Source organism: Oncorhynchus keta, unplaced genomic scaffold, assembly GCF_023373465.1.
Source record: "Oncorhynchus keta strain PuntledgeMale-10-30-2019 unplaced genomic scaffold, Oket_V2 Un_scaffold_1315_pilon_pilon, whole genome shotgun sequence".
NCBI lineage: Eukaryota > Metazoa > Chordata > Actinopteri > Salmoniformes > Salmonidae > Oncorhynchus > Oncorhynchus keta.
Genome location: NW_026290769.1, coordinates 711,637 through 738,485, shown reverse-complemented (window position 1 = coordinate 738,485; position 26,849 = coordinate 711,637). Strand labels below are relative to the sequence as shown.

Genomic DNA, 26,849 nt, shown 5'->3' with positions numbered 1-26,849 from the left:
AGAGGGGAACACTCAGAGGAGAACACTCAGAGGAGAGCACTCAGAGGGAACACTCAGAGGGGAACACTCAGAGGAGAGCACTCAGAGGGGAACACTCAGAGGAGAACACTCAGAGGAGAACACTCAGAGGAGAACAGAGGGGAACACTCAGAGGAACACTCAGAGGACACTCAGAGGGGAACACTCAGAACACTCAGAGGAGAACACTCAGAGGAGAACACTCAGAGGAGAACACTCAGAGGAGAACACTCAGAGGAGAGCACTCAGAGGAGAACACTCAGAGGAGAACACTCAGAGGAGAACACTCAGAGGAGAGCACTCAGAGGAGAGCACTCAGAGGAGAACACTCAGAGGAGAACACTCAGAGGAGAACACTCAGAGGAGAACACTCAGAGGAGAACACTCAGAGGAGAGCACTCAGAGGGGAACACTCAGAGGGGAACACTCAGAGGAGAGCACTCAGAGGGGAACACTCAGAGGAGAGCACTCAGAGGGGAACACTCAGAACACTCAGAGGAGAGCACTCAGAGGAGAGCACTCAGAGGGGAACACTCAGAGGAGAACACTCAGAGGAGAACACTCAGAGGAGAACACTCAGAGGAGAACACTCAGAGGAGAACACTCAGAGGAGAACACTCAGAGGAGAACACTCAGAGGAGAGCACTCAGAGGGGAACACTCAGAGGAGAACACTCAGAGGAGAACACTCAGAGGGGAACACTCAGAGGAGAACACTCAGAGAGAGCACTCAGAGGGGAACACTCAGAGGGGAACACTCAGAGGAGAGCACTCAGAGGGGAACACTCAGAGGAGAGCACTCAGAGGAGAACACTCAGAGGAGAACACTCAGAGGAGAACACTCAGAGGAGAACACTCAGAGGAGAACACTCAGAGGCACTCAGAAACACTCAGAGGGGAACACTCAGAGGAGAGCACTCAGAGGGGAACACTCAGAGGAGAGCACTCAGAGGGGAACACTCAGAGGAGAGCACTCAGAGGAGAGCACTCAGAGGAGAGCACTCAGAGGGGAACACTCAGAGGAGAACACTCAGAGGAGAACACTCAGAGGAGAACACTCAGAGGAGAACACTCAGAGGAGAACACTCAGAGGAGAACACTCAGAGGAGAGCACTCAGAGGGGAACACTCAGAGGAGAACACTCAGAGGAGAACACTCAGAGGAGAGCACTCAGAGGGGAACACTCAGAGGGGAACACTCAGAGGAGAACACTCAGAGGAGAACACTCAGAGGAGAACACTCAGAGGAGAGCACTCAGAGGGGAACACTCAGAGGGGAACACTCAGAGGAGAGCACTCAGAGGGGAACACTCAGAGGAGAACACTCAGAGGAGAACACTCAGAGGAGAACACTCAGAGGAGAACACTCAGAGGAGAACACTCAGAGGAGAGCACTCAGAGGGGAACACTCAGAGGAGAACACTCAGAGGAGAACACTCAGAGGAGAACACTCAGAGGAGAACACTCAGAGGAGAGCACTCAGAGGGGAACACTCAGAGGGGAACACTCAGAGGAGAACACTCAGAGGAGAGCACTCAGAGGAGAACACTCAGAGGAGAACACTCAGAGGAGAACACTCAGAGGAGAACACTCAGAGGAGAGCACTCAGAGGAGAACACTCAGAGGAGAACACTCAGAGGAGAACACTCAGAGGAGAGCACTCAGAGGAGAGCACTCAGAGGAGAACACTCAGAGGAGAACACTCAGAGGAGAACACTCAGAGGAGAACACTCAGAGGAGAACACTCAGAGGAGAACACTCAGAGGAGAGCACTCAGAGGGGAACACTCAGAGGGGAACACTCAGAGGAGAGCACTCAGAGGGGAACACTCAGAGGAGAGCACTCAGAGGGGAACACTCAGAGGAGAGCACTCAGAGGAGAGCACTCAGAGGAGAGCACTCAGAGGGGAACACTCAGAGGGGAACACTCAGAGGGGAACACTCAGAGGAGAGCACTCAGAGGGGAACACTCAGAGGGGAACACTCAGAGGAGAGCACTCAGAGGGGAACACTCAGAGGGGAACACTCAGAGGGGAACACTCAGAGGAGAGCACTCAGAGGGGAACAGTCAGAGGAGAGCACTCAGAGGGGAACACTCAGAGGGGAACACTCAGAGGGGAACACTCAGAGGAGAGCACTCAGAGGGGAACACTCAGAGGGGAACACTCAGAGGGGAACACTCAGAGGAGAGCACTCAGAGGGGAACAGTCAGAGGAGAGCACTCAGAGGGGAGCACTCAGAGGAGAGCACTCAGAGGGGAACACTCAGAGGGGAACACTCAGAGGGGAACACTCAGAGGAGAGCACTCAGAGGGGAACACTCAGAGGGGAACAGTCAGAGGAGAGCACTCAGAGGGGAGCACTCAGAGGAGAGCACTCAGAGGGGAACACTCAGAGGGGAACACTCAGAGGGGAACACTCAGAGGAGAGCACTCAGAGGGGAACACTCAGAGGGGAACACTCAGAGGAGAGCACTCAGAGGGGAACACTCAGAGGGGAACAGTCAGAGGAGAGCACTCAGAGGGGAGCACTCAGAGGAGAGCACTCAGAGGGGAGCACTCAGAGGAGAGCACTCAGAGGGGAGCACTCAGAGGGGAGCACTCAGAGGAGAGCACTCAGAGGGGAGCACTCAGAGGAGAGCACTCAGAGGGGAGCACTCAGAGGAGAGCACTCAGAGGGGAGCACTCAGAGGAGAGCACTCAGAGGGGAGCACTCAGAGGAGAGCACTCAGAGGGGAGCACTCAGAGGGGAGCACTCAGAGGGGAGCACTCAGAGGAGAGCACTCAGAGGGGAGCACTCAGAGGAGAGCACTCAGAGGGGAGCACTCAGAGGAGAGCACTCAGAGGGGAGCACTCAGAGGGGAGCACTCAGAGGAGAGCACTCAGAGGGGAGCACTCAGAGGAGAGCACTCAGAGGGGAACACTCAGAGGGGAACACTCAGAGGGGAACAGTCAGAGGGGAACAGTCAGAGGGGAACACTCAGAGGAGAGCACTCAGAGGGGAACACTCAGAGGAGAGCACTCAGAGGGGAACACTCAGAGGAGAGCACTCAGAGGGGAACACTCAGAGGAGAGCACTCAGAGGAGAGCACTCAGAGGGGAACACTCAGAGGAGAGCACTCAGAGGGGAACAGTCAGAGGGGAACAGTCAGAGGGGAACACTCAGAGGAGAACACTCAGAGGAGAGCACTCAGAGGGGAACACTCAGAGGAGAGCACTCAGAGGGGAACACTCAGAGGAGAGCACTCAGAGGGGAACACTCAGAGGAGAGCACTCAGAGGGGAACAGTCAGAGGGGAACAGTCAGAGGGGAACACTCAGAGGAGAGCACTCAGAGGAGAGCACTCAGAGGGGAACACTCAGAGGGGAGCACTCAGAGGGGAACACTCAGAGGAGAGCACTCAGAGGGGAGCACTCAGAGGGGAGCACTCAGAGGGGAGCACTCAGAGGGGAGCACTCAGAGGGGAACAGTCAGAGGGGAACAGTCAGAGGAGAGCACTCCGAGGGGAGCACTCAGAGGGGAACAGTCAGAGGGGAGCACTCAGAGGAGAGCACTCAGAGGGGAGCACTCAGAGGAGAGCACTCAGAGGAGAGCACTCAGAGGGGATCACTCAGAGGGGAACAGTCAGAGGAGAGCACTCAGAGGGGAACACTCAGAGGAGAGCACTCAGAGGAGAGCACTCAGAGGGGAGCACTCAGAGGAGAGCACTCAGAGGAGAGCACTCAGAGGAGAGCACTCAGAGGAGAGCATTCAGAGGGGAGCACTCAGAGGGGAGCACTCAGAGGGGAACACTCAGAGGGGAGCACTCAGAGGGGAACAGTCAGAGGGGAGCACTCAGAGGAGAGCACTCAGAGGGGAGCACTCAGAGGAGAGCACTCAGAGGGGAGCACTCAGAGGGGAACACTCAGAGGAGAGCACTCAGAGGAGAGCACTCAGAGGAGAGCACTCAGAGGGGAACACTCAGAGGAGAGCACTCAGAGGGGAACACTCAGAGGAGAGCACTCAGAGGGGAGCACTCAGAGGGGAACACTCAGAGGAGAGCACTCAGAGGAGAGCACTCAGAGGGGAGCACTCAGAGGGGAACACTCAGAGGGGAGCACTCAGAGGGGAACACTCAGAGGAGAGCACTCAGAGGGGAGCACTCAGAGGGGAACACTCAGAGGAGAGCACTCAGAGGGGAGCACTCAGAGGAGAGCACTCAGAGGGGAACACTCAGAGGGGAACACTCAGAGGAGATCACTCAGAGGAGAGCACTCAGAGGGGAGCACTCAGAGGGGAACAGTCAGAGGGGAACAGTCAGAGGGGAACACTCAGAGGGGAACACTCAGAGGAGAGCACTCAGAGGAGAGCACTCAGAGGAGAGCACTCAGAGGAGAGCACTCAGAGGAGAGCACTCAGAGGAGAGCACTCACCTGGGGCGTGGTTCTGAGGGGGTTATGGGGGCACTGGGGATCACGAAGCGGCTCACTAGTCCACACAACATTCTTCTTCACCGCCATTTGTCGACCTAGAGAGAGAGGAAAGAACCTTAGTGCCCATGGATGGTATTGTGTGTGTGTGTGTGTGTGTGTGTGTGTGTGTGTGTGTGTGTGTGTGTGTGTGTGTGTGTGTGTGTGTGTGTGTGTGTGTGTGTATGTATGTATGTATGTATGTATGTATGTATGTATGTATGTATGTATGTATGTATGTATGTATGTATGTATGTATATATATATATATATATATATATATGTTCTTTGCTGGAGACTGTTTGATGGAAATACATTTTGGTTGATAGTTTATGGGGAAAGCTGAACCTAGCTGGATGTTCTTGGACTGCAGTGAAGAGATGACAGAAATGGGAAAGCACTTATTTCTGTGGTTGGAAAACTGCTGTGTGTGTAATGCTGAATATGATATGGCTCAATAAATACTGTAAAACAGAGAGCTAAACTGAGCACTGAGATGAACACACACACATCTATGTCCATACAAACATACACTCAGTACAATACTACTATAAATGAACACATTTCAAATAAAACACACTGACACACAGGTGCACACACACAGGCGTGCGAGCACACACACACACCTACAAAAACTTAAACTAACACACACACTTGCTTCATGGACCTGACATGATGTGGCTGTTGTTGTCCCCAGTAGCTACATAGCTGGAAACTCCTCCCCCATCTTTCTCTCGTTCCCCCTCTCTCCCCCTCCTCAGGCGTATCTGTCTGTCTCTGACCCTCTCCCAGTTCCTCAAAAGGAACACGCGGTGCTTCAGGACGAACACCCTGACAATCAAACAAATACATAAATAAGATCATTATTTTGAGAAATGCACACAAACTACTAGTCTGTACGTCCATGTGTATTGACATGGCGGGTTGTCTTCTGTCTTTACCTGTCACTGGTGGTCATAGGCTCCATGTCCAGGTAGGGAAACAGCTTCTTACTGGGACTGGGACACTCCTCCTGGGGAGAGGGAGGGAGGGACACCCCTGTCTGGTGACTGGACAGGCTCTTCTCTTTTGGTTGGTCTGGGAGGAAAACAAAGACAGACAGAGAGAAAATTAGGTATGGACCCCTCCACACAGACTGAACACTTTCAACGTGTCACTACAACAGTGGGATGTCCCCCCCCCAACCAAGTAGGGTGGTAAGTCATGTTGAAGTCAAGTATTGATGTACACACTACAGTATAAACGTTGTGTATGGTATGCACCGTATGCACATGCAGGAGCCATCTCTGACTTTAGGGTACTCTGTGACTAGGGTACTCACAGGATGAGATCTCTCTGGTCTGAGGAACATCTGGCTCTTTGTGGAGCTGGAACACACAGAGACATGGTCATTCAAGTGAGTGAGTTTATTCTGTGTGTGTGTGTGTGTGTGTGTGTGTGTGTGTGTGTGTGTGTGTGTGTGTGTGTGTGTGTGTGTGTGTGTGTGTGTGTGTGTGTGTGTGTGTGTGTGTGTGTGTGTGTGTGTGTGTGTGTGTATTACACACCTGGTTGTGCCTGAAGAGCCACATGACATCAAAGGGCAACTGAAAGTCAATACGTCTCATTCTTAGGTACTTCCCTGTGAGAGAAATGGGGGTGTTAAAAACCTGACACACACACACACTTCGTTCTGTTAGGTGACATAAACTGGGATATGCTTAACACCCCGGCAGTCCTACAATCTAAGCTAGATGCCCTCAATCTCACACAAATCATCAAAGAACCCATCAGGTACAACCCTAAATCCAAAAACATGGGCACCCTCATAGATATTATCCTGACCTACTTGCCCTCCAAATACACCTTTGCTGTTTTCAATCAGGATCTCAGCGTTCACTGCCTCATTGCCTGCATCCGCTATGGGTCCACAGTCAAACGACCAACCCTCATCACTGTCAAACGCTCCCTAAAACACTTCTGCGAGCAGGCCTTTCTAATCGACCTGGCCGGGTATCCTGGAAGGATATTGACCTCATCCCGTCAGTAGAGAATGCCTGGTTGTTCTTTAAAAGTAATTTCCTCACCATCTTAAATAAGCATGCACCTTTCAAAAAATGTAGAACTAAGAACAGATATAGCCTTGGTTCACTCCAGACCTGACTGCCCTTGACCAGAAAAAAAACATCCTGTGGCGGACTGTACTAGCATCGAATAGTCCCTGCGATATGCAACTTTTCAGGGAAGTCACAAACCAATACACGCAGTCAGTTAGGAAAGCAAAGGCTTGATTTTTCCAACAGAAATGTGCATCCTGTAGTTTTGGGACACTGTAAAGTCCATGGAGAATAAGAGCACTTCCTCCCGGCTGCCCACTGCAATGAGGCTAGGAAACACTGTCACCACCGATAAATCCATGATAATTGATCATTTCAATTAGTATTTCTCTACAGCTGGCCATGCTTTCCTCCTAGCTACCCCAACTCTGGCCAACAGCTCCGCACCCCCTGCAGCTACAGTGGGGAGAACAAGTATTTGATACACTGCCGATTTTGCAGGTTTCCCTACTTACAAAGCATGTAGAGGTCTGTAATTTTTATCATAGGTACACTTCAACTGTGAGAGACGGAATCTAAAACAAAAATCCAGAAAATCACATTGTATGAGAGAGAGCTGTGTAAGGACATCAGGATTAAATGGTAGACCTGCACAAGGCTGGGAAGGGCTACAGGGCAATAGGCAAGCAGCTTGGTGAGAAGGCAACAACTGTTGGCGCAATTATTAGAAAATGGAAGAAGTTCAAGATGACGGTCAATCACCCTCGGTCTGGGGCTCCATGCAAGATCTCACCTCGTGGGGCATCAATGATCATGAGCAAGGTGAGGGATCAGCCCAGAACTACATGGAAGGACCTGGTCAATGACCTGAAGAGAGCTGGGACCACAGTCTCAAAGAAAACCATTAGTAACACATTACGCCGTCATGGATTAAAATCCTGCAGAGCACGCAAGGTCCCCCTGCTCAAGCCAGTGCATGTCCAGGCCTGTCTGAAGTTTGCCAATGACCAGATCCAGAGGAGGAATGGGAGAAGGTCCTGTGGTCTGATGAGACAAAAATAGAGCTTTTTGGTCTAAACTCCACTCGCCGTGTTTGGAGGAAGAAGAAGGATGAGTACAACCCCAAGAAAACCATCCCAACCGTGAAGCATGGAGGTGGAAACATCATTCTTTGGGGATGCTTTTCTGCAGGGGACAGGACGACTGCACCGTATTGAGGGGAGGATGGATGGGGCCATGTATCACGAGATCTTGGCCAACAACCTCCTTCCCTCAGTAAGAGCATTGAAGATGGGTCGTGGCTGGGTCTTCCAGCATGACAACGACTCGAAACACACAGCCAGGGAAACTAAGGAGTGGCTCCGTAAGAAGCATCTCAAGGTCCTGGAGTGGCCTTGCCAGTCACCAGACCTGAACCCAATAGAAAATCTTTGGAGGGAGCTGAAAGTCCGTATTGCCCAGCAACAGCCCCGAAACCTGAAGGATCTGGAGAAGGTCTGTATGGAGGAGTGGGCCAAAATCCCTGCTGCAGTGTGTGCAAACCTGGTCAAGAACTACAGGAAACTTATGATCTCTGTAATTGCAAACAAAGGTTTCTGTACCAAATATTAAGTTATGCTTTTCTGATGTATCAAATACTTATGTCATGCAATAAAATGCAAATTAATTACTTAAAAATCATACAATGTGATTTTCTGGATTTTTGTTTTAGATTCCGTCTCTCACAGTTGAAGTGTACCTATGATAAAACATTACAGACCTCTACATGCTTTATAAGTAGGAAAACCTGCAAAATCGTCAGTGTATCAAATACTTGTTCTCCCCACTGTACTTGCCCTGCAGCTACTTGCCCAAGCCTCCCCAGCTTCTCCTTCACCCAAATCCAGATAGCAGATGTTCTGAAAGAGCTGCAAAACCTGGACCCATATAAATCATCTGGGATAGACAATCTGGACCCTCTCTTTCTAAAATGATCTGCCGCCATTTTTGCAACCCCTATTACCAGTCTGTTCAACCTCTCTTTCGTATCGACCGAGATTCCTAAAGATTGGGAAGCTGCCGCGGTCATCCCCCTTTTCAAAGGGGGTGACACTCTAGAGCAGGGGTCCCCAAACTTTTTCCTGTGAGGGCCACATAACTTTTCCCTTCTCTGATGGGGGGCCGGTGTCAGTTTGTAACAGAAAAAGTGTGACGATCGTAGGGGAGCTTAAAAAATGTATTGTTTTCCAGAAAGCCACACATAACCAAATAACCCTTTCCAGGTTCTTTACAGAAAAAAAGTCAGGAAACAAATAATAACACTATTAATGAAATAAATAATAACTAAATAACCCTCTCTGAGTTCTTCACAGAAAAAACAGGAAATAAATAATAACTAAATAACTCTCTCTGGGTTCTTCATAGAAAAAAAAGCCATGGAACATTAACTTTCTGTCGTGCCATGCACAATCTTAACAGATAAAAGTTCAGCTCAGTTGTCAGAGCAGAATCTCTCTGACACATATGAGCAGTCTCTTAAAGTTCTTGTGTTCCTTCCTTATAATCCTTTTGTAGGTTCCAGTAGGCTTGTAGACACCGCTGTTTGCAGCTCTCTCTCTCATCAACTTCCCTGTGAAAACCACAAAAGAAGCAGGTTGAGAAACTGAACTAAGTGATACAGCACCTACACAGCACAATACATTTCACTACCAGTATGGTTGTAAAGATGGATTTTATCCCAGTAGATTTTATTATGATTATATTTGTTTATGCTCAGAATGACTCATTCAAGTCAGAAAAGTGAGCTTACCTATGTATGTTCATCAGTGTGAACTGTGGGCCTGCATCTGGCTGGTGAGAAGTTGAATATCAGGTTCCATTCTAGTTACAGCCAGTCTCAAGCACTGATACAAATGTTCATCTGTCAATCTTGATCTCATCGGGGTTTTCAGCAGTTTCATGCGAGAAAAGGTTTTCTCGCAGATATACGTGCTGCCAAAAACTGTGGACATTTTCATTGCGTGTTTTTTGATGTTTGGATATGTGTCGTTTGGGAGGGCGGCATAGAAGTCAATGAGACTGTTGGGCTTGAATGCGTCTTTCAGAACATCACAGTTCTGTAACTCAGCCAACTCAAACTGATATGAAGGCTGGGCTTCATCAATGTCGGCAACAAAGGGGTTCTGAAAAAGACGGATTTCTTTTGCATGAACATGTAGTTCACTGAATCGCACACCGAACTCCGCCTTCAGCATTTCCAGTGCTTCCACGCACTTTTCAGCTGGGAACGAGACCGCTGGGTTCTCTGTCGACAGGTTTTGGGTAGCAGGAAGATGGACGAAGTTGCGCTTTTTCACTTGTTCCAAAAGCAGCGCTAATTTAACCTCAAATGCTTTTATGTGTGAATACATGTCGCAAATGAGTTTCCCCTCGCCTTGAAGCTAGTTAAGACTGTTAAGTATTTCTGTCACGTCTGTTAAAAATGCGAGGTGCCATTTCCATTCTGGGTCGATCAGCTCTGGGACCATTTTGTCTTTTAAATGAAGAAATGCGTTAATTTCGGGTAGCAGCTCGTAAAAACGCCTCAAAACGCCCCGGCTCAGCCATCGGACCTCTGTGTAGTACAGCACATCTCCGTGCGTAGACTCCAGTTCAGACAGGAATTCTTGGAACTGCCTGTGTTTAAGTCCCTTTGCTCTGATGAAGTTTATGCACGACACCACAACCTTCATTACAGAATCCCACGTCAACACTTTGCAGCACAGTGCTTGCTGGTGAATTAGGCAGTGGACTCGTAGCGGGGCGGTGAGACCCCTTTTTTTCCAACTCCCGGTTCGGGCCGAGCCTAGGATTTTTTTTCTGGAGGCCAAATAGGAAAAAAATTCGATAGCGTCTCTGATATTGTTCAGAGGGCCGGGCCAAATGTGCTGACGGGCCGTATCCGGCCCGCGGGCCGTAGTTTGGTGACCACTGCTCTAGAGCCAAACTGCCAGACCTATATCCATGACACTCTTGAGCCAAACTGCCAGACCTATATCCATCCTGCCCTGCCTTTCAAAAGTCTTCGAAAGCCAAGTTAACAAACAGATCACTGACCATTTCGAATCCCACCGTACTTTCTCCGCTGTGCAATCTGGTTTCCGAGCTGGTCATGGGTGCACCTCAGCCACACTCAAGGTACTAAACAATATCATAACCAGCATCGATAAAAAACAGTACCGGGCAGCTGCATTCATCGACCTGGCCAAGGCTTTCGACTCTGTCAATCACCACATTCTTATCGGCAGATTCAACAGCCTTGGTTTCTCAAATGACTGCCCCGCCTGTTTCACCAACTACTTCTTAGATAGAGTTCAGTGTGTCAAATCGGAGGGCCTGTTGTCCGGACCTCTGGCAATCTCTATGGGGGTACCACAGGGTTCAATTCTCGGGCCGACTCTTTTCTCTGTATATATCAACGATGACGCTCTTGCTGCGGGTGTTTCCTTGATCCACCTCTACGCAGACGACACCATTCTGTATACATCTGGCTCTTCTTTGGACACTGTGTTAACAACATCTCCTCCCCGCTGATCCTCAACACGGGGGCCCCACAAGGGTGCGTTCTGAGCCCTCTCCTGTACTCCCTGTTCACCCACGACTGCGTGGCCACGCACGCCTCCAACTCAATCATCAAGTTTGCGGACAACACAACAGTGGTAGGCTTGATTACCAACAACGACGAGACGGCCTACAGGGAGGAGGTGAGGGCCCTCGGAGTGTGGTGTCAGGAAAATAACCTTGCACTCAACGTCAACAAAACTAAGGAGATGATTGTGGACTTCAGGAAACAGCAGAGGGAACACCCCCCTATCCACATCGATGGAACAGTAGTGGAGAGGGTAGCAAGTTTTAAGTTCCTCGGCATACACATCACAGACAAACTGAATTGGTCCACTCACACTGACAGCGTCGTGAAGAAGGCGCAGCAGCGCCTCTTCAACCTCAGGAGGCTGAAGAAATTCGGCTTGTCACCAAAAGCACTCACAAACTTCTACAGATGCACAATCGAGAGCATCCTGGCGGGCTGTATCACCGCCTGGTACGGCAACTGCTCCGCCCTCAACCGTAAGGCTCTCCAGAGGGTAGTGAGGTCTGCACAACGCATCACCGGGGCAAACTACCTGCCCTCCAGGACACCTACACCACCCGATGTTACAGGAAGGCCATAAAGATCATCAAGGACATCAACCACCCGAACCACTGCCTGTTCACCCCGCTATCATCCAGAAGGCGAGGTCAGTACAGGTGCATCAAAGCTGGGACCGAGAGACTGAAAAACAGCTTCTATCTCAAGGCCATCAGACTGTTAAACAGCCACCACTAACATTGAGTGGCTGCTGCCAACACACTGTCATTGACACTGACCCAACTCCAGCCACTTTAATAATGGGAATTGATGGGAAATGATGTAAATATATCACTAGCCACTTTAAACAATGCTACCTTATATAATGTTACTTACCCTACATTATTCATCTCATATGCATACGTATATACTGTACTCTACATCATCGACTGCATCCTTATGTAATACATGTATCACTAGCCACTTTAACTATGCCACTTTGTTTACTTTGTCTACATACTCATCTCATATGTATATACTGTACTCGATACCATCTACTGTATGCTGCTCTGTACCATCACTCATTCATATATCCTTATGTACATATTCTTTATCCCCTTACACTGTGTATAAGACAGTAGTTTTGGAATTGTTAGTTAGATTACTTGTTGGTTATCACTGCATTGTCGGAACTAGAAGCACAAGCATTTCGCTACACTCGCATTAACATCTGCTAACCATGTGTATGTGACAAATAAAATTTGATTTGATTTGATTTTGAACCCCCAGACAAGCCTCAATGCCATACAACACTCCTTCCGTGACCTCCAACTGCTCTTAAACGCTAGTAAAACTAAATGCTCTTCAACCGATCGCTACACACACCCACCCGCATCACTAATCTGGACGGTTCTGACTTAGAATATGTGGACAACTACAAATACTTAGGTGTCTGGCTAGACTAAACTCTTCTTCCAGACTCATATTAAACATTTTAAAAATCCAAAATTAAATCCACAATCAGCTTCCTATTTCGCAAAACAAAGCCTCCTTTACTCACGCTGCCAAACATACACTCGTAAAACTGACTATCCTACCGATCCTCGACTTCGGGGATGTCATTTACAAAATAACCTCCAACACTCTACTCAGCAAACTGGCTGCAGTCTATCACAGTGTCATCGGTTTTGTCACCAAAGCCCCATATACCACCCACCACTGCGACCTGTATGCTCTTGTCGGCTGGCCCTCGCTTCATATTCGTCGCCAGACCCACTGGCTCCAGGTCATCTATAAGTCTATGCTAGGTAAAGCTCTGCCTTATCTCAGCTCAGTGGTCACCCTAACAACACCCACCCATAGAACGCGGTATATCTCACTGGTAATCCCCAAAGCCAACACCCCCTTTGGCCGCCTTTCCTTCCAGTTCTCTGCTGCCAATGGCTGGAACAAATTGCAAAAATCGCTGAAGTTGGAGACAAATCTCCCTCACTAACTTTAAACATCAGCTATCTGAGCAGCTTACTGATCGCTGCAGCTGTACACAGCCCATCTAACTACCTACCTCATCCCCATATTGTTTTAATTTACTTTTTTTGCTCTTTTGCACACCAGTATTTCTACTTGCACATTATCATCTGCACATTATCACACCAGTGTTCATTTGCTAAATTGTAATTACTTCGCTACTACTACTATTTATTGCCTTACCTCCTCACGCCATTTGCACACACTGTATATAGACTTTTTTCTATTGTGTTATTTTTTTATTTCACCTTTATTTAACCAGGTAGGCTAGTTGAGAACAAGTTCTCATTTGCAACTGCGACCTGGCCAAGATAAAGCATAGCAGTGTGAGCAGACAACACAGAGTTACACATGGAGTAAACAATTAACAAGTCAATAACTGTTAGAGGAAATTAAGGTTGAAATGACTAATTATGTATACATTCCAATCAGAATTGACTAGTCCAAATGCTATAATGTACTGTACATATGTATTTTCTCTCTTGCTCCCATTCCCAATTGTATATAATGTAGTCAGGAGTTTAGTAACAATGAAGGTCTGTTCCTTAGTTCATACATTTGTACAATCTCCAGGTGGCAGGAACGGCCGATCTCCAGACTGTCTAGGATGCTGATTTATACTGACTGACCTTGACTTCGTGCTGATAACGCGAAGGCTCGAGAGCTAGAGGACCTCTCTACTTGTGAAATAGATAGAACGTTTAGAAAACGCTGACGTCATTTTCAGTTTATAACCTGTGGAAATATGTGTATGTGGCAGTACTCTCTTGAAATAAACGCTGTTACCTTTGGCTTTTAAGACTGGTCTCAAGCTACTTCATGCATAATTAATGAACTTACAAATCATTAATGAATTAGAATGAGTGCGAATTTGGTTTTGGCTACAAAACATTCAGGAATTTAGAAATTCCACTAGCAATAACACAATAGGAAGAAAAAAAAGTGGAGTCTATATACATTGTGTGCAAAAGGCATGAGGTAGGCGAATAATTACAATTTTGCAGATTAACACTGGAGTGATAAATGATCAGATGGTCATGTACAGGTAGAGATATTGGTGTGCAAAAGAGCAGAAAAGTAAATAAATAAAAACAGTATAGGGATGAGGTAGGTAAAAATGGGTGGGCTATTTGCCGATAGACTATGTACAGCTGCAGCGATCGGTTAGCAGCTCAGATAGCAGATGTTTGAAGTTGTTGAGGGAGATAAAAGTCTCCAACTTCAGCGATTTTTGCAATTCGTTCCAGTCACAGGCAGCAGAGAACTGGAACGAAAGGCGGCCAAATGAGGTGTTGGCTTTAGGGATGATCAGTGAGATACACCTGCTGGAGCGCGTGCTACGGATGGGTGTTGCCATCGTGACCAGTGAACTGAGATAAGGCAGAGCTTTACCTAGCATGGACTTGTAGATGACCTGGAGCCAGTGGGTCTGGCGACGAATATGTAGCGAGGGCCAGCCGACTAGAGCGTACAAGTTGCAGTGGTGGGTGGTATAAGGTTCTTTAGTGACAAAACGGATGGCACAGTGATAAACTGCATCCAGTTTGCTGAGTAGAGTGTTGGAAACAATTTTGTAGATGACATCGCCGAAGTCGAGGATCGGTAGGATAGTCAGTTTTGCTAGGGTAAGTTTGGCGGCGTGAGTGAAGGAGGCTTTGTTGCGGAATAGAAAGCCGACTCTTGATTTGATTTTCGATTGGAGATGTTTGATATGAGTCTGGAAGGAGAGTTTACAGTCTAGCCAGACACCTAGGTACTTATAGATGTCCACATATTCAAGGTTGGAACCATCCAGGGTGGCGATGCTGGTCAGGTGTACGGGTGCAGGCAGCAAACGGTTGAAAAGCATGCATTTGGTTTTACTAGCGTTTAAGAGCAGTTGGAGGCCACAGAAGGAGTGTTGTATGGCATTGAAGCTCGTTTGGAGGTTAGATAGCACAGTGCCCAAGGACGGGCCGGAAGTATATAGAATGGTGTCGTCTGCGTAGAGGTGGATCAGGGAATCGCCCGCAGCAAGAGCAACATCATTGATATATACAGAAAAAAGAGTCGGCCCGAGGATTGAACCCTGTGGCACCCTCATAGAGACTTCCAGAGGACCGGACAGCATGCCCTCCGATTTGACACACTGAACTCTGTCTGCAAAGTAATTGGTGAACCAGGCAAGGCAGTCATCTGAAAAACCGAGGCTACTGAGTCTGCCGATAAGAATATGGTGATTGACCGAGTCGAAAGCCTTGGCAAGGTCGATGAAGACGGCTGCACAGTAATGTTTGTTGACTTGGCTTTCGAAGACCTTAGATAGGCAGGGCAGGATGGATATAGGTCTGTAACAGTTTGGGTCCAGGGTGTCTCCCCCTTTGAAGAGGGGGATGACTGCGGCAGCTTTCCAGTCCTTGGGGATCTCAGACGATATGAAAGAGAGGTTGAACAGGCTGGTAATAGGGGTTGCGACAATGGCGGCGGATAGTTTCAGAAATAGAGGGTCCAGATTGTCAAGTCCAGCTGATTTGTACGGGTCCAGGTTTTGCAGCTCTTTCAGAATATCTGCTATCTGGATTTGGGTAAAGGAGAACCTGGAGAGGCTTGGGCGAGTAGCTGCGGGGGGAGTAGCCAGGCGGAAGGCATGGCCAGCCATTGAGAAATGCTTGTTGAAGTTTTCGATAATCATGGATTTATCGGTGGTGACCGTGTTACCTAGCCTCAGTGCAGTGGGCAGCTGGGAGGAGGTGCTCTTGTTCTCTATGGACTTCACATTGTCCCAGAACATTTTGGAGTTGGAGCTACAGGATGCAAACTTCTGCCTGAAGAAGCTGGCCTTAGCTTTCCTGACTGACTGCGTGACTTCCCTGAACAGTTACATATCGCGGGGACTGTTCGATGCTATTGCAGTCCGCCACAGGATGTTTTTGTGCTGGTCGAGGGCAGTCAGGTCTGGAGTGAACCAAGGGCTATATCTGTTCTTAGTTCTGCATTTTTTGAACGGCGCATGCTTATCTAAAATGATGAGGAAGTTACTTTTAAAGAATGACCAGGCATCCTCAACTGACGGGATGAGGTCAATGTCCTTCCAGGATACCCGGGCCAGGTCGATTAGAAAGGCCTGCTCACAGACGTGTTTTAGGGAGCGTTTGACAGTGATGAGGGGTGGTCGTTTGACTGCGGCTCCGTAGCGGATACAGGCAATGAGGCAGTGATCGCTGAGATCCTGGTTGAAGACAGCGGAGATGTATTTGGAGGGCCAGTTGGTCAGGATGACGTCTATGAGGGTGCCCTTGTTTACAGATTTAGGGTTGTACCTGGTGGGTTCCTTGATGATTTGTGTGAGATTGAGGGCATCTAGCTTAGATTGTAGGACTGCCGGGGTTAAGCATATCCCAGTTTAGGTCACCTAACAGAACAAACTCTGAAGCTAGATGGGGGGCAATCAATTCACAAATGGTGTCCAGGGCACAGCTGGGTGCTGAGGGGGTCGGTAGCAGGCGGCAACAGTGAGAGACTTATTTCTGGGGAGAGTCATTTTCAAGATTAGTAGTTCGAACTGTTTGGGTATGGACCTGGAAAGTATGACATTACTTTGCAGGCTATCTCTGCAGTAGACTGCAACTCCTCCCCCTTTGGCAGTTCTATCTTGACGGAAGATGTTATAGTTGGGTATGGAAATCTCAGAATTTTTGGTGGCCTTCCTGAGCCAGGATTCAGACACGGCAAGGACATCAGGGTTAGCAGAGTGTGCTAAAGCAGTGAGTAAAACAAACTTAGGGAGGAGGCTTCTGATGTTGACATGCATGAAACCAAGGCTTTTTCGATCACAGAAGTCAACAAATGAGGGTGCCTGGGGACATGCAAGGCCTGGGTTTACCCCCACATCACCCGCGGAACAGAGGAGGAGTAGTATGAGGGTGCGGCTAAAGGCTATCAAAACTGGTCGCCTAGAGCGTTGGGGACAGAGAATGAAAGGAGCAGATTTCTGGGCATGGTAGAATATATTCAGGGCATAATGCGCAGACAGGGGTATGGTGGGTGCGGGTACAGCGGAGGTAAGCCCAGGCACTGGGTGATGATGAGAGAGGTTGTATCTCTGGACATGCTGGTTGTAATGGGTGAGGTCACCGCATGTGTGGGAGGTGGGACAAAGGAGGTATCAGGGGTATGAAGAGTGGATCTAGGGGCTCCATTGTAAACTAAAACAATGATAACTAACCTGAACAACAGTATACAAGGCATATTGACATTTGAGAGAGACATACAGTTATCACAGGTGTTGAATTGGGAGAGCTCGCTAAAACAGTAGCTAAAACAGTAGGTGAGACAACAACAGCTAATCAGCTAGCACAACAACAGCAGGTAAAATGGCGTAGGCTAGGCAGGGGGGGTCGGATTAACTACACACAGAGCCTGAGTGCGGCTGGGGCCGACAGATAAAACATAAACAAGCAGAATGGAGTACCGTGATTAACCTCTTGCTCCTACCCGACACGCAGGCGTCCCATCTAGACATCTGGAAATGCAAATGCGCTACGCTAAATGCTAATAGCACTCGTTAAAACTCAAGCGTTCATTAAAATACACATGCAGGGTACTGAATTAAAGCTACACTCGTTGTGAATCCAGGCAACAAGTCAGATTTTTAAAATGCTTTTCGGCGAAAGCATGAGAAGCTATTATCTGATAGCATGTAACACCCCAAAAGACCCGCAGGGGACGTAAACAAAATAATTAGCATAGTCGGCGCTACACAAAACGCACAAATAAAATATAAAACATTCATTACCATTGACCATCTTCTTTGTTGGCACTCCTAGATGTCCCATAAACATCACTATTGGGTCTTTTTTTCGATTAAATATATAGACTAGATATCGATCTATGAAGTCTGTGTGATCAAGGAAAAAAATAGCGTTTTATAATGTAACGTCATTTTTTTAAATTAAAAAAGTTGACGATAAACTTTCACAAAACACTTCAAAATACTTTTGTAACGCAACTTTAGGTATTAGTAAACGTTAATAAGCGATCAAATTGATCACGAGGCGATGTATATTCTATAGCTGTACGTCTGGAAATAATGTCCGGGTAAATCTCACTAAAATATCCGGTCGGAAACCGGAAGAAAGGCGCTACCTTGTGTCCGTTAGACCAATAAACAAATCGTAGGCAAATGACAAGACTGTTGACATCGTGTGGAAGCTGTAGGTATTGCAACCTCGGCCCCATTTAATGTGGATCACATTCAACAATGGGTTCTAGTGGCGCATGGATATATTTTCCCATTTTCAGTGATCAGATTTTCCTGCGCTTTTCGATGAAACGCACGTTCTGTTATAGTCACAGCCGTGATATAACCAGTTTTATAAACGTCTGATTGTTTTCTATCCACACATACTAATCATATGCATATACTATATTCCTGGCATGAGTAGCAGGGCGCTGAAATGTTGCGCGGTTTTTAACAGAATGTTCGAAAAAGTAGGGGGTAGGAGTAACAGGTTAATGGACAGTCTAGCACGCATCAGCTATGTAGCCAAGTGATCAGTGTCCAGGGGGGCAGCGGTAGATGGGGCAGGGAAGCTGGACTGGCGAGGGTTATCCAGGTTAAAAAAACAGTTAGCAGTGGCTAACAATGACTAAATAGCTTGTAGCTAGTTAGCTGGTTAGCTTCTGGAGGTTCTTGAGTGTGTTCTAAAAATTAAAAATAATGGCGATTCTGTATCACATTGGGTGAGGCAGGTTACCGGAAGGTATAAACAAATAAAAAATCGAAAAGGGAAAGTAAATATGGGTCCAGTGAGTGTTTGGGACGCGACAATTCAGACGGTTAGCAGGCCTGTGCTAACAAGCTAACAGTTAGTAGGCCAGGGCTAAACAAGGTAGCAGTTAGCGGACCGGGGCTAAACCAGCTAGCAGGCCGAATTAGCAAGCAAGGACGTCGCGATGGGGTGAGTCTGTTTATTCCTCTTCATGCGGTGACATCGATAGACCGGTCGAGGGTCCGGATATTGTAGCCCAGGGGTATGCTTCGGTGGTAGCACAGGAGCTCTGGCCGGGCTAGCTTCAAGCTAAGTGGGTGGAAACGCTAGCCAGGAGTAATCATCCGGGGTTGCGGTTAGCTAGATCGCTAGTTGTGAAGAATCCAGCTGAAAATGTTCCGTTTGCGGTGGGAATCCGGTGGGAATCCGGAGATAAAAAATAATAGGTCCGTTATGCTCTGGTTAGAGTCGTGTTGTTCGAACTGGCGAGAGCTTTCCGAGCTAAAGGTTAGCTGATGACCGCTAGCAATGGTTTGCTGACTGATAGCTGGTAGCTAGCTGGTAGTTAGCTGGCTAGCTTCAGTTGAGGGGTTTCGGATCCAAAGTAGATATAAGTACTTTAGAAGAAAATAGCTACATTGGGTGAGGCGGGTTGCAGGAGAGTATTTAGAAGTTGAGGTTTAACAAAATGTTTTAAAAGATATGCGAAGAAAAATATGTTTAAAAAATATAAAAAACAATATATACAAGGGACACGACACGACAAGACGTTCGACTGCTACGCCATCTTGGAGAGACTGTACGTTTGTTTATTCCATGTGTAACTCTGTGTTGTTGTCTGTGTTGCACTGCTTTGCTTAATCTTGGCCAGGTCACAGTTGTAAATGAGAACTTGTTCTCAACTGGCATACCTGTTTAAATAAAGGTGAAATCAATTTCTTTTAAATAAAAACTCACTCACCAACATGTATGGGAGCAGGCAGGAGGCTGTAGTCTTGTTGTCCTGGTGTATATTCCAGTCTCTCTCTGTTCAGCTGGTTCTGAGAGGAGGGACTGGGGAAGAGACACATTTACACAATGGAATTAATAGAATACACACCATTTAGGCCTCCCGGGTGGCGCAGTGGTCTCGGGCACTGCATCGCAGCGCTAGCTGTGCCACCAGAGACTCTGGGTTCGCGCCCAGGCGCAGCCGGCCGCGACTGGGAGGTCTGTGGGGCGACGCACAATTGGCCTAGCGTCGTCCGGGTTAGGGAGGGCTTGGCCGGTAGGGATATCCTTGTCTCATCGCGCACCAGCGACTCCTGTGGCGGACCGGGCGCAGTGCGCGCTAACCAAGGTGCACGGTGTTTCCTCCAACACATTGGTGCGGCTGGCTTCCGGGTTGGATGTGCGCTGCGTTAAGAAGCAGTGCGGCTAGGCTGGGTTGTGTTTCGGAGAACGCATGACTTTCAACCTTCGTCACTCCCGAGCCCGTACGGGAGTTGTAGCGATGAGACAAGATAGTAATTACTAACAATTGGTTACTATGAAATTGGGGAGAAAAAGGGGGTTAAAAAATTAAAATAAATAAATAAAGAATACAAACCATTTGTGAAATCAATTCAGAGTATGTGAAGTTAGTTTGTATGAACGGGTGCATGATAACTCACTCTGTAGTTTTGTAGTCATCTGAGTAGAGCCCCGCCCTCTGAAACCTCTTCCAAGGCAGCTGGTCAGCTCCCTTATCTGATTGGCTGGCCGGGGTTAGGCATGGAGTTTGGGTTAGCTCTGATTGGCCTGTGCATATGGAGGGGGTGTGGGTGACTAGCTCACCTTCACCAGAACTAAGAGGAAGGAATAAAGTGAGAGAGCGAGAGATAGGATAGAGAGAAAGAAAAAGAGAGAGAAAGGGCACTGGCTTAGCACACAGTGCTGTCAACCATGTGTTAATATACGTTGTCTGTGTGAATTATTAAGTCTTCAGGGCACATCTAGCAGCTAGTTGCAGGGTATGTAAAATAGCATGCATTTTCTAGACTTTCTCAGTAACGTTTTGATCGCTGTGGGAGTGAAATGTTGTTGCGTTAAACTTTGCGACCATCTGCGAGGGCACTCGCTGGGTCAGTTGGGATAAGGGTGAGTTCTGACGGTTTACCTTTGGAGACAGGATGGATGCTCAACCTCCTCTTTCTCAATGTGCCTCCTCTTCCGTCTTCTCCTCCTCTGGCTCTGAATCACAGCTTCAATCACATCTTGTACTGAATCTCCTCCTCCTCCTCTTCCTCTGTTTCTGTCTCTGTTCTGGTCGTCCGTCTCAGTTGGAGGGTTTGGTTGGCTTGTAGGAGAGAGGAAGGGGGAGACCAAAGGGGAGGCTAGAGGGTTCTTCCTGGGTCGTCCAGGCCCTCTCTTAGCCCCAAAACTTTGACCGTTTCTCAGCCACTTCAGTTGCCTTCTGCTCAGGTCATAGTGTGGGTCTTGAGTCCAGAGAGAAGTCATTGGCGCAAGGACAGGGAGCGAGAGAGAGAGAGATGAGAGAGAGGTGGGAGACAGAGGGAGGAGAAAGGGAATGATTGGGAAATAAAGAGAGGGGAAGAGAGAGAGAGGAGAGGTGTATATGTATCAGTAACTGAAACAGCAGCAGATGGGGTGACTCTACACTTCCTTTGCACTGCTGCCTGGTATTCCCCTCAAATCATATACTAACAACAAGCAGTCAAGCGCACGCACGCACGCACACACACACACACACACACACACACACACACACACACACACACACACACACACACACACACACACACACACACACACACACACACACACACACACACACACACACACACACACACACACACACACACACCAGAGGAGGCTGGTGGAATGAGCTTTAGGAGGACGGGCTCATTGTAGTGGCTGGAATAGAATCATTGGAACAGAGTCAATCTTTCCATGTATTTGTTGTGTTTGGTACCATTCCACTGATTCCATTCCAGGCATTACAAAGAGCCCGTCCACCTATATCTCCTCCCACAAGCCCCCTCTGGTATACACACACACATACACTTGCACACGCAAACACCCACACACATGCAAACACCCACACACACAAATTATACATTAGAATGTGTGTGTGGGCTGTGTGTGTGTGTGCTCAGTCACATATGTGTCTGGTTAGATCATGTGCGAATGCCAACCAAATCCATCCTCCCCTCTCAAAAACAACGCTCTACCTCCCTCCCTCTGCCCTCCCTCTCTATCCTCCCTCACTATCAGTCCCCCGCCATCCCTCTATCCGTCACTTCTCCTCAAGTATCTCCTTTCTTCCCATATTTCCAAAATTACCCAACATTAACACTGACTGAGCAGACTTTCCTTCTAGGGTTTTTCCACCCAGGCAGTGTACAGTATAGTATGTTGGCCAGCCAGGAAGGCAGTGTAGAGTACAGTATGTTGACCAGCCAGCCAGGCAGTGTACAGTATAGTATGTTGACCAGCCAGCCAGGCAGTGTACAGTATAGTATGTTGACCAGCCAGGAAGGCAGTGTAGAGTACAGTATGTTGACCAGCCAGCCAGGCAGTGTACAGTATAGTATGTTGACCAGCCAGCCAGGCAGTGTACAGTATAGTATGTTGACCAGCCAGCCAGGCAGTGTACAGTATAGTATGTTGGCCAGCCAGGCAGGCAGTGTAGAGTACAGTATGTTGGCCAGCCAGGAAGGCAGTGTAGAGTACAGTATGTTGACCAGCCAGCCAGGCAGTGTACAGTATAGTATGTTGACCAGCCAGCCAGGCAGTGTACAGTATAGTATGTTGGCCAGCCAGGCAGGCAGTGTAGAGTATAGTATGTTGACCAGCCAGCCAGGCAGTGTACAGTATAGTATGTTGACCAGCCAGGAAGGCAGTGTAGAGTATAGTATGTTGACCAGCCAGCCAGGCAGTGTACAGTATAGTATGTTGACCAGCCAGGAAGGCAGTGTACAGTATAGTATGTTGACCAGCCAGCCAGGCAGTGTACAGTATAGTATGTTGACCAGCCAGCCAGGCAGTGTACAGTATAGTATGTTGACCAGCCAGGAAGGCAGTGTACAGTATAGTATGTTGACCAGCCAGCCAGGCAGTGTACAGTATAGTATGTTGACCAGCCAGGAAGGCAGTGTAGAGTATAGTATGTTGACCAGCCAGCCAGGCAGTGTACAGTATAGTATGTTGGCCAGCCAGGCAGGCAGTGTACAGTATAGTATGTTGGCCAGCCAGGCAGGCAGTGTACAGTATAGTATGTTGGCCAGCCAGGCAGGCAGTGTACAGTATAGTATGTTGGCCAGCCAGGCAGGCAGTGTACAGTGCAGTATGTTGGCCAGCCAGGCAGGCAGTGTACAGTATAGTATGTTGGCCAGCCAGGCAGGCAGTGTACAGTATAGTATGTTAGCCAGCCAGGCAGGCAGTGTACAGTGCAGTATGTTGGCCAGCCAGGCAGGCAGTGTACAGTATAGTATGTTGGCCAGCCAGGCAGGCAGTGTACAGTATAGTATGTTAGCCAGCCAGGCAGGCAGTGTACAGTGCAGTATGTTGGCCAGCCAGCCAGGCAGTGTACAGTGCAGTATGTTAGCCAGCCAGGCAGGCAGTGTACAGTACAGTATGTTGACCAGCCAGCCAGGCAGTGTACAGTATAGTATGTTGACCAGCCAGGAAGGCAGTGTAGAGTATAGTATGTTGGCCAGCCAGGCAGGCAGTGTACAGTATAGTATGTTGGCCAGCCAGGCAGGCAGTGTACAGTGCAGTATGTTGGCCAGCCAGCCAGGCAGTGTACAGTGCAGTATGTTAGCCAGCCAGGCAGGCAGTGTACAGTGCAGTATGTTGGCCAGCCAGGCAGGCAGTGTACAGTACAGTATGTTAGCCAGCCAGCCAGGCAGTGTACAGTGCAGTATGTTGGCCAGCCAGCCAGGCAGTGTACAGTGCAGTATGTTAGCCAGCCAGGCAGGCAGTGTACAGTGCAGTATGTTGGCCAGCCAGCCAGGCAGTGTACAGTGCAGTATGTTGGCCAGCCAGCCAGGCAGTGTAGAGTACCGTATGTTGGCCAGCCAGCCAGGAAGTGTACAGTACAGTATGTTGGCCAGTCAGCCAGGCAGTGTACAGTGCAGTATGTTGGCCAGCCAGCCAGGCAGTGTAGAGTACCGTATGTTGGCCAGCCAGCCAGGAAGTGTACAGTACAGTATGTTGGCAAGCCAGCCAACCAGGCAGTGTATAGAATGTTGGCCAGCCAGCCAAGAAGGCAGTGTACAGTACAGTATGTTGGCCAGCCAGCCAGGAAGTGTACAGTACAGTATGTTGGCCAGGCAGGCAGTGTACAGTACAGTATGTTGGCCAACCAGCCAGGAAGTGTACAGTGCAGTATGTTAGCCAGCCAGGCAGGCAGTGTACAGTGCAGTATGTTGGCCAGCCAGCCAGGAAGTGTACAGTGCAGTATGTTGGCCAGGAAGGCAGTGTACAGTACAGTATGTGGGCCAGCCAGCCAGGAAGTGTACAGTGCAGTATGTTAGCCAGCCAGGCAGGCAGTGTACAGTGCAGTATGTTGGCCAGCCAGCCAGGAAGTGTACAGTGCAGTATGTTGGCCAGCCAGGCAGGCAGTGTAGAGTACCGTATGTTGGCCAGCCAGCCAGGAAGTGTACAGTACAGTATGTTGGCAAGCCAGCCAACCAGGCAGTGTATAGAATGTTGGCCAGCCAGCCAGGAAGGCAGTGTACAGTACAGTATGTTGGCCAGCCAGCCAGGAAGTGTACAGTGCAGTATGTTGGCCAGCCAGCCAGGAAGTGTACAGTGCAGTATGTTGGCCAGGAAGGCAGTGTACAGTACAGTATGTTGGCCAGCCAGCCAGGCAGGCAGTGTACAGTACAGTATATTGGCCAGCCAGCCAGGAAGTGTACAGTACAATATGTTGGCCAGGCAGGCAGTGTACAGTACAGTATGTTGGCCAGCCAGCCAGGAAGTGTACAGTGCAGTATGTTAGCCAGCCAGGCAGGCAGTGTACAGTGCAGTATGTTGGCCAGCCAGCCAGGAAGTGTACAGTGCAGTATGTTGGCCAGCCAGCCAGCCCGCCAGGCAGTGTACAGTACAGTATGTTGGCCAGCCAGGCAGGCAGTGTACAGTACCGTATGTTGGCCAGCCAGCCAGGCAGTGTTCAGTACCGTATGTTGGCCAGCCAGCCAGGCAGTGTACAGTACAGTATGTTGGCCAGCCAGCCAGGCAGTGTTCAGTACCGTACGTTGGCCAGCCAGCCAGGCAGTGTTCAGTACCGTATGTTGGCCAGCCAGCCAGCCAGGCAGTGTACAGTACCGTATGTTGGCCAGTCAGTCAGCCAGGCAGTGTTCAGTACCGTATGTTGGCCAGCCAGCCAGCCAGGCAGTGTACAGTACCGTATGTTGGCCAGCCAGGCAGGCAGTGTACAGTACAGTATGTTGGCGAGCCAGCCAGGCAGTGTACAGTACAGTATGTTGGCCAGCCAGCCAGGAAGTGTATAGTACAGTATGTTGGCCAGCCAGCCAGGAAGTGTACAGTGCAGTATGTTGGCCAGGAAGGCAGTGTACAGTACAGTATGTTGGCCAGCCAGCCAGGCAGGCAGTGTACAGTACAGTATGTTGGCCAGCCAGCCAGGAAGTGTACAGTGCAGTATGTTGGCCAGCCAGCCAGGAAGTGTACAGTGCAGTATGTTGGCCAGCCAGCCAGGAAGTGTACAGTACAGTATGTTGGCCAGGCAGGCAGTGTACAGTACAGTATGTTGGCCAGCCAGCCAGGAAGTGTACAGTGCAGTATGCTAGCCAGCCAGGCAGGCAGTGTACAGTGCAGTATGTTGGCCAGCCAGCCAGGAAGTGTACAGTGCAGTATGTTGGCCAGCCAGCCAGCCCGCCAGGCAGTGTATAGTACAGTATGTTGGCCAGCCAGCCAGGCAGTGTACAGTACCGTATGTTGGCCAGCCAGCCAGGCAGGCAGTGTACAGTACAGTATGTTGGCGAGCCAGCCAGGCAGTGTACAGTACAGTATGTTGGCCAGCCAGCCAGGAAGTGTACAGTGCAGTATGTTGGCCAGCCAGCCAGGAAGTGTACAGTACCGTACGTTGGCCAGCAAGCCAGGCAGTGTACAGTACAGTATGTTGGCCAGCCAGCCAGCCAGGCAGTGTATAGTACAGTATTTTGGCCAGCCAGCTAGCCAGGCAGTGTATAGTACAGTATGTTGGCCAGCCAGCTAGCCAGGCAGTGTTCAGTACCGTATGTTGGCCAGCTAGCCAGTGTACAGTATAGTATGTTGGCCAGCCAGCCAGGCAATGTACAGTACCGTATGTTGGCCAGCCAGCCAGGCAGGCAGTGTACAGTACAGTATGTTGGCGAGCCAGCCAGGCAGTGTACAGTACAGTATGTTGGCCAGCCAGCCAGGAAGTGTACAGTGCAGTATGTTGGCCAGCCAGCCAGGAAGTGTACAGTGCAGTATGTTGGCCAGGAAGGCAGTGTACAGTACTGTATGTTGGCCAGCCAGCCAGGCAGGCAGTGTACAGTACAGTATGTTGGCCAGCCAGCCAGGAAGTGTACAGTGCAGTATGTTGGCCAGCCAGCCAGGAAGTGTACAGTGCAGTATGTTGGCCAGCCAGCCAGGAAGTGTACAGTACAGTATGTTGGCCAGGCAGGCAGTGTACAGTACAGTATGTTGGCCAGCCAGCCAGGAAGTGTACAGTGCAGTATGTTAGCCAGCCAGGCAGGCAGTGTACAGTGCAGTATGTTGGCCAGCCAGCCAGGAAGTGTACAGTGCAGTATGTTGGCCAGCCAGCCAGCCCGCCAGGCAGTGTATAGTACAGTATGTTGGCCAGCCAGCCAGGCAGTGTTCAGTACCGTATGTTGGCCAGCCAGCCAGCCAGGCAGTGTACAGTACCATATCTTGGCCAGCCAGGCAGTGTACAGTACAGTACGTTGGCCAGGCAGTGTACAGTACCGTATGTTGGCCAGTCAGCCAGTCAGTGTTCAGTAC

The 26,849-nt window shown here is 49.1% G+C and overlaps 1 protein-coding gene across 1 annotated transcript in view; it reads right to left on the bottom strand.

Moving 5' to 3' along the window:
• LOC118383326 (histone-lysine N-methyltransferase ASH1L-like) overlaps positions 1–26,849 on the bottom strand; it is a 53,809-nt gene that overhangs the window by 2,461 nt on the left and 24,499 nt on the right. The window contains exons 4-11 of the mRNA XM_052513579.1: positions 20,995–21,313; positions 20,510–20,683; positions 19,819–19,910; positions 6,006–6,079; positions 5,783–5,828; positions 5,403–5,538; positions 5,129–5,292; positions 4,426–4,520 (exon numbers count right to left, since the gene is read on the bottom strand). Coding sequence (XP_052369539.1) covers positions 4,426–4,520; positions 5,129–5,292; positions 5,403–5,538; positions 5,783–5,828; positions 6,006–6,079; positions 19,819–19,910; positions 20,510–20,683; positions 20,995–21,313 — 1,100 coding nt within the window. The remainder of the gene's footprint in view (positions 1–4,425; positions 4,521–5,128; positions 5,293–5,402; positions 5,539–5,782; positions 5,829–6,005; positions 6,080–19,818; positions 19,911–20,509; positions 20,684–20,994; positions 21,314–26,849) is intronic.